Consider the following 13759-nt stretch of genomic DNA (forward strand, 5'->3'; position numbering starts at 1 on the left):
AGGAGGAAGCCAGGCCACCTGCTCTCCACCCACTGCGCCTGCCTTTATCAGAGCAAAGTCTAGGACCTCAAGGGGTTGTGTCAGGTCCTCTAGCGACTGTACTTGGGATGTTGACAGAAAATGTTATCTAATACTTAGTAAGCACTTAGCATTTGCCAGCTACTATGTCAAGTAGTTATAAACCATTTTCTTAGGTAATCGTCTTGACAGTTCCAGTTTCCATGATTCAGATAAGTGAAGTTAAATAGACATGGCCCATGTCAGCTACATAATTATGGAGAACACAAAACTCAATTACCCGAACCCAACTTTTCAAACAGTACGGTAGGAATGCTAGGCAAAACTGGATTTACTGAAACATTTGTTCAGTGATTCTTAGGCTGCCCTGGGGACCACCTTTGGTAGAAAAGAGACAATTATTAGTAATTTGGCACTATGATGTTTCTCCCCACGATATTTTTATTTTAAAGATGAGTAAGGGGGTAAGGACGATATTTAACTCACACGAGTTACTCTGTGGGTGGAATTTCACATATTACGCTCCCAGGTAGGGGAAGATTTTATTTCATTTACGTTTTAGATGCGGGCTCTTTCTCACTACACCTCAAACTACACCACTTAGACAACCACCTGCTTTACTTTGAGGCGTAGGGCTTATTTTTCCCCTTGTATGAGAGGGTTTAGCAACCTATTCTGCAGGCTCGTCGGGTCAAGTGGTCCAGGAAGGAGGAAAGCCTCCCCCACGTGGTGCCAGCCTGTGTGAGTGAGAAGGGCATCCTGCTCAGCAGCAGCCAAACCTGCGTCCAAGTCTTCCTTCTTTGTGTCATCTCATAAAGCCATCTAATGTCCCTGGGCCTCAGTTCCCAACCTGTAAAAGGCGAGATCATATTTCTTTGTCCCTAGAGCGGTCACGGGCCACAAATGAGTGATTTGTAAATATATTAAAGTCTCCAGCACATGAACATGAACCTCTGTATTACACGGGGGCCTCCAGGAGGAGCTCGAAGAGGCTGCTTCCCATTCAGGCTCCTTTGGGGAGATTTGCCAGTGGCAGTCGCTGGGTAGATACCTCCTGTGTGCAGCTATTTGTCATGCACTAGGGTCCTTTGTGGGGCTTTCTGGAAGCGGACATGGTAGGCAAGTTTGGATGGGCCTGGGCAGTTCATGGGAAGGCCCGTGGCACAGAAAAGGAGAGCAGAGAGAGAAGCCCAAGTGAATCTCGTGGCCCCTCGGAAGCGACAGAGACCCTAGCAGCAGGGCTGCCGTGTGCACAGGAAGCCACTGGTATCACTGAGCATTGCTTTGGGGTGCAGGTAAAAAGACATCGAACAGTTGCCGAAACAAATACATGTTTGCAGCTCTTCCGAGTCCAAAGGTAAGCAAGCCCGGAACTGGCGAAGCCGCTCCGAGAAGTCAGTAGGAACGCTGGCGTCTAGATTTCTGCTCTGCCTCCCTTAGAGGCTCCCGGAAAGGCGCTGTGCTTTCCCACAAGCCCCTCTGCCCACTGCTGCTCACGTCTCCTTGGCCAGAACTGTGGCTCACGGCCATCTCTATATGCGAGGAAGGGGGAAGACAGTGTCTGGCTTTTCCAGCCTCTCTGCTGGAAGACAGCGATCAGCTGTCAGGTTGGCCAGCCAACCTGCCACAGGAGAACAAAAAGCTTCCCTCACTGAAATCCCCTCCCTGTGAGGTTTCACTGCACTATCATGCGCCCCCCCCCCCAGCCCCCATGTTTGTGTGTCCATTATTTGGCTCTGGCAGTAGAAAGTGAGGTGGACAGTGGAGACGTAGAATTTTCCAGATGGTAACCTGCATTGGATTTGGGCAGATTCAGCGGGGACTTCTAAGGAGTGTCAGCTACCATGGCTCCGAGTTCAGCTGACCACATGTGAATACGGTGTGCTCTGCTTTCCAAAAATTAAAACCAAAGGGCGTTTGGCAGGACAGCTGGCATCCGTGCATTGGAATAGAGCAGAAAAGGCTCCGGGCTGGGTTGCAAATATGCTATGACTAGATGTGAGAACGTGAGCAAGTTACACCACCTTTCTGCACCTGTTTTCCTACCTCTGGACGAGCCATGATAATGATAGCTACCCCCGAGGTTGGGGAGCAGGTGAAATGAGACAGTGTAAGTGAAGCAAAAGATGTAGAAGTCGAGTCCTATACATACGTGAGTGTATGAGCTCCTCCTACGGTCATTATCAGACGGCGAGAGTGTTGCAATGTGGACTTTGGGACTTGGCTGGAAAACAATGAGTTAATCCTTGTAGTAGGAGCTTAGAGAGCAGGAATGCAAGTAATGTGTGCAAGGAACTGCAATGACCTTTTGGGACAAAGGTCAGAAACTAGTGTTTTACAATTTGTGTGTGTGTGTGTGTGTGTGTGTGTGTGTGTGTGTGTGGTCTTTTCAGGGCCGCACCGCGGCATATGGAGGTTCGCAGGCTAGGGGTCAAATCGGAGCTACTGCTGCCGGTCTACACCACAGCCACAGCAACACAGGATCCGAGCCGCATCTGAAACCTAGACCACAGCTCACAGCAACGCCGGATCCCTAACCCACTGAGCGAGGCCAGGATCAAACCCGCATCCTCATGGACCCTAGTCGGGTTTGTTAATCACCGAGCCACGACGGGAACTCTGTTTTACAATCTTTTTGTGACTTCTGTAACAGTTTCCCTTTAATTCTCACTAATATTCAGTACTTTTTTATGCCAGCATTTTCACCTAAGTTGAGTTGAGTTAAACTGAGGGAACACTATCACTAAAGCCCCCTGTTGACTGAGCACCTGCTCTGAGCCAAATACTGTGCCAGACGCTTTACACACATCACCTCATCTCCTCCCAGTGACCCCGCAAAGCTGTTATTACTATTCCCCAAACACTTCTTTGAGCCAGGGTTGTAGAGGAGGAGCAGAGTTTTCCTGGGATCAAAATAAGGAAACCTCAAAATGGACATGAAATCAAGGAAAGAGTTGGCATCACACGTAGCACCAACCCTCTCTGCCTGGAGATGCCTTTTGAACTATTCTCTTCTAGGACTACATGTAGGTTCCTCTGCTGTATTGAGAGAGAGGCTCACCGGCTGCAGACACAGTATTATACTCCAAGGTTAGAATGTCACTTCTGGGAGCTCCCGTCGTGGCTCAGTGGTTAACGAATCTGACTAGGAGCCATGAGGTTTCGGGTTCGATCCCTGGCCTTGCTCAGTGGGTTAAGGATCCGGCGTTGCTGTGGCTGTGGTGTAGGCCAGTGGCTACAGCTCCAATTTGACCCCTAGCCTGGGAACCTCCATATGTCGTGGGTGCAGCCCTAGAAAAGGCAAAAAGACAAGAAAGAAAGAAAGAAAGAAAGAAAGAAAGAAAGAAAGAAAGAAAGAAAGAAAGAAAGAAAGAAAGAAAGAAAGAAAGAAGAGAAAGAAAGTCACTTCTTTGGATTCAACATTGTTCTATTCCCCATGGTTTTTGAAAAGCCACGCATGTTCCTAGAAAAGTGGCCCATAAACCATTTATTCTTCAGTGTAACTGGGTCAAAAGTCATGAAAGACAAAGAAGGCATGATGAACTATTCTAGATGAAAAACTAGCTAACTAAATGCCGTATTTGATTCTAGATTGGATCCTCGATCAGAAAAAGTGAATAATAGCCAAGGGCACTATTGGAATAACTGGGAACTCTTGAATATAAAATATATATTAAGTAAGAGTATGATATCAGTGTTAAATTTCTTTTGTTATTGTTATTTTCCCAATACAATTCTTTTCCTACTGTACAGCATGGGGACCCAGTTACACATATACATTCTTTTTTCTCCCATTATCATGCTCCATCATAAGTGTCTAGACCTAGTTCTCAGTGCTACACAGCAGGATCTCATTGCTAATCGATTCCAAAAGCAATAGTTTGCATCTATTAACCCCAAGCTCCCAGTCCATCCCACTCCCTACCCCTAGGCAATCACAAGTCCATTCTCCAAGTCCATGATTTTCTTTTCTGTGGAAAGGTTCAGTTGTGCCATATACTAGATTCCAGATATCAGTGATATCATATGGTATTTGTCTTTCTGACTTATTTCACTCAGAATGAGAGTCTCTAGTTCCATCCATGTTGCTGCAAATGGCATTATTTTGTTCTTTTTTATGGCTGAGTAGTATTCCATGTGTATATATACCACATCTTCCTAATCCAATCATCTGTCTATGGACATTTAGGTCGTTTCCATGTCTTGGCTATTGTGAATAGAGCTGCAATGAACATGTGGGTGCATGTGTCTTTTTCAAGGAAAGTTTTGTCTGGATATATGCCCAAGAGTGGGATTGCTGGGTCATATGGTAGTTCTATTTATAGTTTTCTAAGGTACCGTCATACTGTTCTCCATAGTGGTTGTACCAGCTTCCATTCCCACCAACAGTGCAGGAGGGTTCCCTTTTCTCCACACCCGCTCCAGCACTTGTTATTTGTGGACTTATGAATGATGGCCATTCTGACTGGTGTGAGGTGGTATCTCATACTAGTTTTGAATTGCATTTCTTGAATTTGATCATCCTTTTATGATTATTCAACGAGATGTCCTTGTTAACAGAAGTTATATGCTCAAGTATTTATGGATGACATTATCCTGGTCATGATATTTGCAACTTACTCTCAAATGGTTAAGCAAAACATAACAATGATAAAAACGTTAATAAAATAATATGTGCTACAGAGAGAGAAAGAGATAAAGCAAATGTGGCAAACAGTTAAACGTTAGTGAATCAGGGTGAAGGGTATAGGGATATTCGGTGCACTATTCTCGCAACTTCTCTGCACGTTTTAAATGTTTCAAAATAAAAAGCAGAAGAGGAAGAGTATATGTTTATCAGAAACTTCTTTTTTTTTCTTGCTAAGATCGAGTCCTATCCTAAAATCCTAACAACAGGTTGACGTGTATACGCATTTTCTAGTGGCTTTTTTAAAGGCTGATATAAGTTCCTGTGTTGTTTTCACTACAAACATGGCTAGGCTTTTCCTTTTGGCTTTTGAACTTTGGAGTGAAAGACTTATACGCTTCGGGAACCACTGGCTCTCACCCTGGTTGCTGGCAAAATGGGGTTTTCATTGTTTTATGATAACAGCGCTTACTGAATGTGTTTCTTCTCTTGGGCCAACGTTTGCTCACGCTGCGTTTTCTTCCTGCCTGCTCCCCAGAGATAAGGGGCAACCCCCACCTGCTGATCAAGTACCACAGTGGGTTCTTCGTGGACGGCAAGTTCCTGTGCTGCCAGCAGAGCTGCAAAGCGGCCCCAGGATGTACTCTCTGGGAAGCATGTAATGTAACCCTTCTGTTGGGCTGGACCCCAGGGGGACAATGCCCATTAGCAAACCCACCACATGCCAGAACACAAGACGTGCCAGACTGGTTGGCATCATGAGTATCCAGCCTTGAACATGCTATCTGGCAAATGAAATCTTATTCTAGGATCAACTGAGTCATGTTCCTTAAAATAACAACTACATTAACATCAGCCATTCATTCATGTCACGAGAAATACTTTTTAAATTGAAATCATAAATCCGTCAAGGAGCCATTTCCTCCCATATTTCTTCCTAAGATAAACCCCAAATGGGTAGAGTCCGGTGAACATGTCACCATGGTTCAGAGACTAAAATCATAAACTAAAAAAACTCAACATTCTTTTAAAAAATATGTCAAGAAATAAAATTTAAGTACCACTTTTCATCACCATTTATACCAAATGATGGATGGCCAAGTTTTCAAAGCTCTTATTTAAAATGGTTTGCCATTCTGTACATGTTTGTTGATTTCTTAATAACATCAGGGAAGGTAGCGTAGCGTTTGCTTTCTGTGCAATCCCATTCTATCCAGAGTCGTATTCCTAAGGGAATCTGCCTGTGACTTTATCCAGGGCAGGGAAGAAAAAAGCCCACTGAGTGCCTTTGAAGGGCTAATGGAGGGAAAGAACTATGTTGTTTTCTGCTTGTGCCCTATGGGGGCCCATTCCATCACCAGGATACTGACAGGAAGCAGTCATATATTTTAGAAGTGTATCATCATTGAGCAATATGAAGTTGTTGATAAATAAAAAGGAAAACTTGTCTTGGTAACAGTTCTACCAGCCTGGACAAAATATGCTTGGATAATAATGACTTTAAAGAACTGAATGAGATCATCTGCACGAAAACACTCATGAACTGTAACACACATATGACATATTCAAATTCATCTCAACATAGTGTTGACACCTGACAGTCGTGGTAATGTCTCTACTGGTAATTTTACAACAAAATCGGTGACTAAGTATTCGTTGTGTTTTCCATCTCGATTAGACCACACAATTAATATTTATTCGTCTTAGATTACATTGCCCTTTATGAATTGTAATGATGCAAGGAACTATATAGAATGTTTTGTGTATGGACATTCCCTCCACTGTGAAGGGCCAAGGCTTAATGTCTCCTCACAGCATTAATCATTTACCTCCGTTATTCCCTCTATGGTTGGCATTATTGCTCAACCGCCCAAATTCCAGCTCTGACCTTGCCCTAACTCGCTGAGAAAGAGCAGGAAAAAAGGCCAGACAGAGCACTGCCTTATGATTGTCTTCATGGGCTCTGTCTGGATGGCACCTGCCATGTGTCCCGAGCACCACAGGCTCTTTGCCAGCCTCTGAAGACAAGGGCCGAACACAGGAGAGGTGTCATGGCTCACAGGCAGCTGTGGTGTCGTATATCTGCCTAAGTGTATTCAAGCATATGGTGAGCCCACTTATAAGGCATATGATGGCTTCACACTCAAAGTCCGCATATCCATCTACCTGTGTTAGTAGAAAGAAACAACAAAAATTATCATAAGAACTGGGAAAAAAGCGTGGGATAAGTTTGCTCATGTGTAAACCAGCTATTTATAAGCGTCTTGCATGAGCCAAAGAGGAATAAGACATGGACTCTGAATCCTAGGATCAGAGATACCCAATGAAACTAGATATCTCAAATACAAGGTAGAGATGTGGTATAAACTAAGAGTTCATAGAATTTAGAGGAGCTTGACTTTTTTATCCATTTGGGATGATATTGATAATCAGTGGTAAAGTAGTGTTTGCGTTGGGTATCACACAGGAAAAGAACAGAATCACTCCAGATGCTGTGTCTAAATTCGCGTAATCTGGAGTATTGCTTACACAAGCTAGTTCATTCATTTGATTCATGATGTTCAGTGTTTTGCTTTAAGTTTCTTCTGATATTACTTGGCTTTACTTTTCAGATGCTGATCTGCACGTTGCACCCAAAGAAGAAAAACACAGAGTTCCTCCCATCTTCCCAGACAGAGTGGTAAGTCAACACTGCAGTTTTTTTCATAGTCAGGATATAGTGAATCAACCAAGAGCTGCCAAAGTGAAGACTAGAATCCCTGGGCTTTGTTCAAATGCTCAGCAAAGAGAGAGCAGACGTGAGCTATCACCAATAGTCACGGCAATATCAAATAATAAGTTCAAACAGAGAACCGTTTTACTGTTTCATGTTTTTCCACTTAATAACTGGGCCTTTTTCTAACCTGTAATCGCAAAAAAAAAAAGGGGGGGCTGTATGTGGGAGAAGTCCTTAGGATGGCACCACGTGTAACAGGTAGCTATTACTGACCAACACTGCGCCCCTACCCCCAGCATGGCTAAGTCAGCCTCATGTAAGCATCTTGGTGAAGGAACAGGACCCATGGGGCAGAAGCAAAACATAATTCTTTTCCTTCACTGTCCCTTCAAAGCCACTCAGTGGGCTTTCTTCTCTGTCCCTGGATGGGATGCCATAGTTTTCCAGTCACCTCAGATGACATACATTTTCCCCCATTACTAGTAGTCATGAGAACAGCCTCTAAATTGTTCCATCCAACGTTATAAACACACGACTCCAAACGTCATTTCAAGCTAAAACTTTTCCCCTTCCTTTAGCTCAAGTCTGCATCAGAGGGCGGCCTGCTTTGAGGGAAAGGTCATGGGGAGGCTGAGATCTCTGACCCTTTCAGAGCTGAGGCCCAGGAAGCGGGGGAGGCGGGGAGAATCTCATGAAAAAGAGACAGTCATACAGGGCTGGTCCCATCATGATTTCGTGGTGGTGGCTTCTGGATGAGACAGTTTTCTGAGGCTGATTCTTTATTATACGGGAGACTTCTGTGCATTTCCCAATGGGGTGTGGATCCAAATGCAGTTTCATGACAGAGCAAATGTTTGACCCTTAGCTCTTGAGTTTCTAGCCCCCCATATTTCTGCTGGATCCATTCACTCATCTTGGGCAGAGTTCCTTTCAAAATGGCTCCCAGCCAACCCTCTCCCAAGGGCGGAGTTGGCCTATAGGAAAACAAACAAAACCTTGATTGCTCTTCTTAGTAAAACTGTATGTGGCTTGCTATCACGGTGCAGGCTATTTTTGTGTGCGGCTCTCTTGGGTTCCAAGCCATAACTTGCTTTTAGGTTTCCCAGGCTGGTGTCAGCCTCCTCGAATGCCAGGGGACACATAAAATGACCTCCCAGTATTTTCCTGAAGTTCACCTAAAAGTAAGGCAGCATCTCCATCTACCCATGGTGTCTTGGGTACTTATTTAACCTACACACATGCCCACGCACTTACTTCTCTCTATTCAAGTAAAAACCATATAATTTTTGTAGGCCAACATGAGAGACAAAAAGAAATCCATTACTGTAATAGGTTGAATCATGTCCTCCAAGACTTACGTCCACCCAGGACCTCAGAATGTGACCTTATTTGAAAACAGGGTCTTTGTTGATGTAATTAGATAAGGATCAAGATGAGGTCATCATGGATTAGCATGGATCATGAATTCAAGGACAGATGTCTTAGAAGAAGAGGCGGGAACACAGAGAGATACACAGAGGGGGCCATTTAAAGACCCAGGCAGAAACTAGAGTTATGATGCCACAAGCCAAGAATGCCTAGAACCACCAGAAGCTGGAAGAGGCAAGCAAAGACCCTCCCTGAGAGCTTTTATTTTATTTTATGATTTTTATTTTTTCCATTATAGTGGATTTACAGTGTTCTGTCCATTTCTACTGTACAGCAGTGTGTGTGTGTGTATACACACATTCGTTTTCTCACATTATTTTTTTCCAGTATAGTGGATTTAGTGTTCTGTCCATTTCTACTGTACAGCAGTGACCCAGAGATATATATATACAAATTCTTTTTCTCACATTATCCTCCATCCTGTTCTATCCTAAGTAACTGGATACAGTTCCCAGTGCTATACAGCAGGACCTCGTTGCTTATCCATTCCAAATGCAATAGTGTGCATCTATTAGCCTCAGACTCCCAGTCCATCCCACTCCTTCCCCACCCTCTTGGCAACCAAAATCTGTTCTCCAAGTCCATGAGTTTCTTTTCTGTGGAAAGGTTCATTTGTGCCGTATATCAGATTCCAGATAAAAGTGATATCATATGGTATTTGTCACCTTCGTGTTGGACTTTTCACCTCCAGAGCTGTGAGAGAACACATTTCTGTTGTTTTAACCATTGAATGTGTAGTAATTCATTCTGGTAGCTCTAGGAAAGTGACAGAATTATTTCATTTTGTCATCAGTGACATTGCTTTTGGGGGGCTTGGATATATGCTCCAGTCCTGAAGCTTGACAATTATAGCCCTATAAAGCACCTAAGAGCAATGTCTGGACTAAGCAAAGGTTGATAAGTGGTTATCTGGGGCCAGGATGGGAAGGGAGATTGACCACAAATGGGCACGAATGATCTTATAGGAGTGATGGAAAGGTACTGAGACTGGATTGTGTGATGATGGCTCAATCTGATAAATTTACTGAAACTCATTGAACTCTATACTTATAAAGGATGAATTTTATGGTATGTAAATTACACTCCAATAAAGTTTATTTTAAACAAATCTAAGAGTAGAGGATAATTTAGGAGCCCAAAACCACTGCATCTAGACCCTGGCCAGGGATTCCTTGAGAAATCAGTGGCCAAAAGTTCCTAAGTCTGTTCTGATTATAAGCTACCCTAAGGGATCAGGGATCAGAAAAGACTTTGTGAAAAGCATGTTTTCCTTTTTTTTTTTTCTTTTTTTTCTTTTTTTCATCAGAGTATTTAGTAGAGGACTTTACTGAGCTAAGGAAAATTAAAATCTCCACTCTGGTCATTCTGTTCAGATTTCTATTTAGGGAACTTTCTACTGCATTTATCTTTGGAAAGAACCACCTCACAGCTCATGAAGAGCAGTGCGCTACATAACTAAAAGGTCTAGAATGCTAATCTCTGGGAAAAAAAAGCAAAATACTGCATGAAAAAATTAAATTCAGATTATTTTATGTGAATTTTTAATGAAGTATAACATTCATTTAGAAAAGTATATACATCCATGGAGTTCCCCTCATGGCTCAGTGGTTAATGAACCTGACTAGTATCTATGAGGATGTGGGTTCAATCCCTGGCCTTGCTCAGGGGGTTAAGGATCCTGCATTGCCATGAGCTGTGGTGTAGGTCGCAGACGTGGCTCGGATCCCACATTGCTGTGGCTGTGGTGTAGGCCTGCAGCTACAGCTCCGATTTGACCCCTAGCCTGGGAACTTCCCTATGCCATGGGTGTGGCCCCAAAAAGATAAAAAAAGTACACATATCCTAAGTGTTCAATGCAATGAATTTTCCCAAAGTGACTACATTTATATAACCTACACTCAGATTAAGAAACAGAACCCACAGGGGCATCCTCCTCTTCCCGAAAGGTCACTAACATCCCAAGGGCAATCACTAGGCTGACCTATAACAGCATAGTTTATTTGGCTGGCTTTGACCTTAAGATAAATGGAATTATAAAATATAGAGTTGTTTATTGTCTGTTCTCTTACGATATTCACCCATATTTTAGTATGTGGTTGTAGTTTATTCTCACTGCCGTATAGAATTCCATTGTGTAAATATAACACTGTATTAGTCTCTAATTGCTGCTGTAACAAATTACCATAAATTTAGTGGCTTAAAGAAACACAAATTTGGAGTTCCTGTCATGGCTCAGTGGTTAGCGAATCTGACTAGGAACCATGATGTTGCGGGTTCGATCCCTGGCCTCGCTCAGTGGGTTAAGATCTGGCGCTGCCATGAGCTGTGGTGTAGGTCGTAGATTCAGCTCCGATCCCAAGTCGCTGTGGCTCTGGTATAAGCCGGCGGCTACAGCTCCGATTTGGCCCCTAGCCTGGGAACCTCCATATGCCGAAGGTGCAGCCCTAGAAAAGACCAAATAAAAAGACAAAAAAATAAAAAGAAACACAAATTTATTCTCTCACAGTTCTAAGGTCAGAAGTTTAAAATGGGACTACACAGTGTGTTCCTTTAAGAAAGCTTTAGGGAAAAATCTATTTCCTTACCTTTTCCGGCTTCTGGAGGCTGCATACATTCCCTGGCTCCTGGCCCCTTTTCCCACCTTTAGAGCCAAAACAGTAGCATTCTCTTTCCTCTCTGATGTCTGCTTCCAGCTTTAGATCTGCTCTCTAATCTCTGACCTTCTTGCCTCCCTCTTATAAGCAGTCTTATGATTATATCTGGCTCACTCCAATACTATGGGGAAATCTCCCCATTTCAAGATCCTTAGCTTAATCTTATCTGCAGAGCCTCTTTTACCAGGTCAGGTGACATATTCACAGGTTCCAGGGACTGGGACATGAACAGCTTTGGGAGGACATTATTTAGCCCACCACAGGCACAATTATGTTTGTTATTCTATCCGCTTCGTGGGTATGTAGGTAGTTTCCAGTTTATATCCAAGTGAAATAATTCTGATATGAACATTCTTTTATGTCTTTTGGTTTCATTGTTGGGTGTGTATATTGCCTTTCTGGACCAGAGGGTATGGGCACATCCAACTTTAGAAGGTTCTACAAACACTGTTCCGATGTGCTCGTACTCCTTCCCACTCCCGCCGGCCAGTGTGAGAGTCCCACTTGCTCCATGTCTGTGTTAATACTTGGTACTCCTTCCTTCCTTCCTTCCTTCCTTCCTTCCTCCTTCCCACCCTCCCTTCAATTTTAAAAGCTAATATCTTTTAGTTGTTCGTTCCCAGTTCATGAATCCGTGCCTCGCTGTGAAACACTAAAATCTCTTGTCCTCCAAAGCTGAAGATTCCTCGAGCAGTTCCTATTTTCAAAATGGATGAACCATCTTCAAGTACCACTCTGGCCCAGTGTGACAGTGACTCCAAGAAAAACTCTGGCTCCCAGTCAAATGTCAACAGGCGATATATTCCAAGAGAAGACTGCCCTGACTGGTGGCAAGTAAGAAAGCTGAAAAGGTAAACCCCAGCTTTCAGTCCGGCCGCGCAGACGTGACCCCCTGCCTTGGAGCTGCGCCTCAACGCTGAGACAGGGCCACCCTCCCAGAAAACGGGCCCCGCCTGAGCCGGAAGCCTGGGTAGTGGTGGCCCAGCGGGGACTCAGCCGCGCAGAGTTTCCGTTTAGATGCTCCTATCTAATGATCTCAGTGATACCTGAGCATTTTATTCCCCTTCCTTTCTCTCCCCTCTTCCTCCAAATAACGCCACGCCCCAGAACATTGCATGCTGAAAGCACACCCTCCCTCTGAGAGCGCTCAGAGGGGCCCCCGCTTTGGTAAAACGCCCCGGCATCACCAGCCAGGCGACAGGTATTTCGAGCGAGGCCGTGGCCTGCCTTCGCGGGATGTACACCCTCGCCTACTGTCCCCTTCGCCACTTGCTCTTTTCACTTAAGGGGTGGGGCGTTTCCCCCACTTTAATACATGAGGATATACAAAATGTAAAAATGTGTTTGTCTTTTTAGGGCCACACCTGCAGCAGCATATGGAGGTTCCCAGGCTAGGGGTCGAATCGGAGCTGTAGCCGCCGGCCAACGCCACAGCCACTGCAACGCGGGATCCAAGCCACATCTGCGACCTACACCACAGCTCACGGCAACGCCAGATCCTTAACCCACAGAGCAAGGCCAGGGATCAAATCCAAGTAATCATGGATACGATTCGAGTTCATTAACCGCTGAGCCACTACGGAAACTCCAGAAATTTTTAATTTTTTAAAGTTTTAGTTGTGGTTAAAACATAACATAAATGTTACCACCTGAGCCATTCTGAAGTGTCGAGTTCGATAGTGTGAGGACCGTTCAGGTCATTGTGCAAGCTACCCGACTCTTTGGAAGGTCTACACCATACCCCACTATGTGGATAAACCTAAGAGAGGCACGGTGGACGCACACGCTCCACGTGTTCTGCAAAACCACACACACAAAAACGCCCACTAAATTGCTTAGCCTGTTTAAGAAAGAGGTTTCTGATGGAGAGCTGAAGGAAAACGGCTGCCAGCGAGCGCGGCTCTTGGGCAGGGTTGGGAAGGCCTTCGCAGGCGGTCCCTGAGACGGAGCCAGAACAGCGCTTCCCCGATAAGGAAGCTTCTCGCTGTGAAATGTGGTTTTGATAACGGGCCTGGGCTCTGAAGGCAAACAGGAAATCGGTCCGACATTCCAAAGCGAACAGCCTCTGGACTCGGCCAAGTAGGCACTTCCTCATGCTCTACTTACCACCCAAAGCAAAAGAGAGAACATGACGGCTGGCAGAGGATGAAGAAACTCCTGCAGGTCTGTCTGCGCCCACGTGGCGTGACAAGTTCAGTAGTTTCAAGGCTTATTCTTCGCCAGCGCAACAACGAAGGAGAAAATGACTCCTCTTAAAATATACAGGAGCTCCCTGGTGGCCCAGTAGTTAAAGATCCAGCACTGTCATTGCTGTGG

General features: G+C 44.5%; 1 protein-coding gene across 2 annotated transcripts in view; it reads left to right on the forward strand.

Moving 5' to 3' along the window:
- Positions 1 to 13759, forward strand: part of BMX (BMX non-receptor tyrosine kinase) — a 51739-nt gene that overhangs the window by 11167 nt on the left and 26813 nt on the right. For both annotated transcript variants that reach the window (XR_014835768.1, XM_005673449.4), the window contains exons 5-7: positions 5184 to 5303; positions 7258 to 7325; positions 12119 to 12294. Coding sequence is in view for 1 of the 2 variants with exons in the window: in XM_005673449.4 (XP_005673506.2) it covers positions 5184 to 5303; positions 7258 to 7325; positions 12119 to 12294 (364 nt within the window). In the remaining variant the exon portion in view is untranslated. The remainder of the gene's footprint in view (positions 1 to 5183; positions 5304 to 7257; positions 7326 to 12118; positions 12295 to 13759) is intronic.

This window comes from Sus scrofa, chromosome X (assembly GCF_054392235.1).
Source record: "Sus scrofa isolate SSC_HxYL_T2T_F1_AM1 chromosome X, Sscrofa_HxYL_maternal_Yorkshire_Landrace_v2.0, whole genome shotgun sequence".
In the NCBI taxonomy this organism is placed as follows: domain Eukaryota; kingdom Metazoa; phylum Chordata; class Mammalia; order Artiodactyla; family Suidae; genus Sus; species Sus scrofa.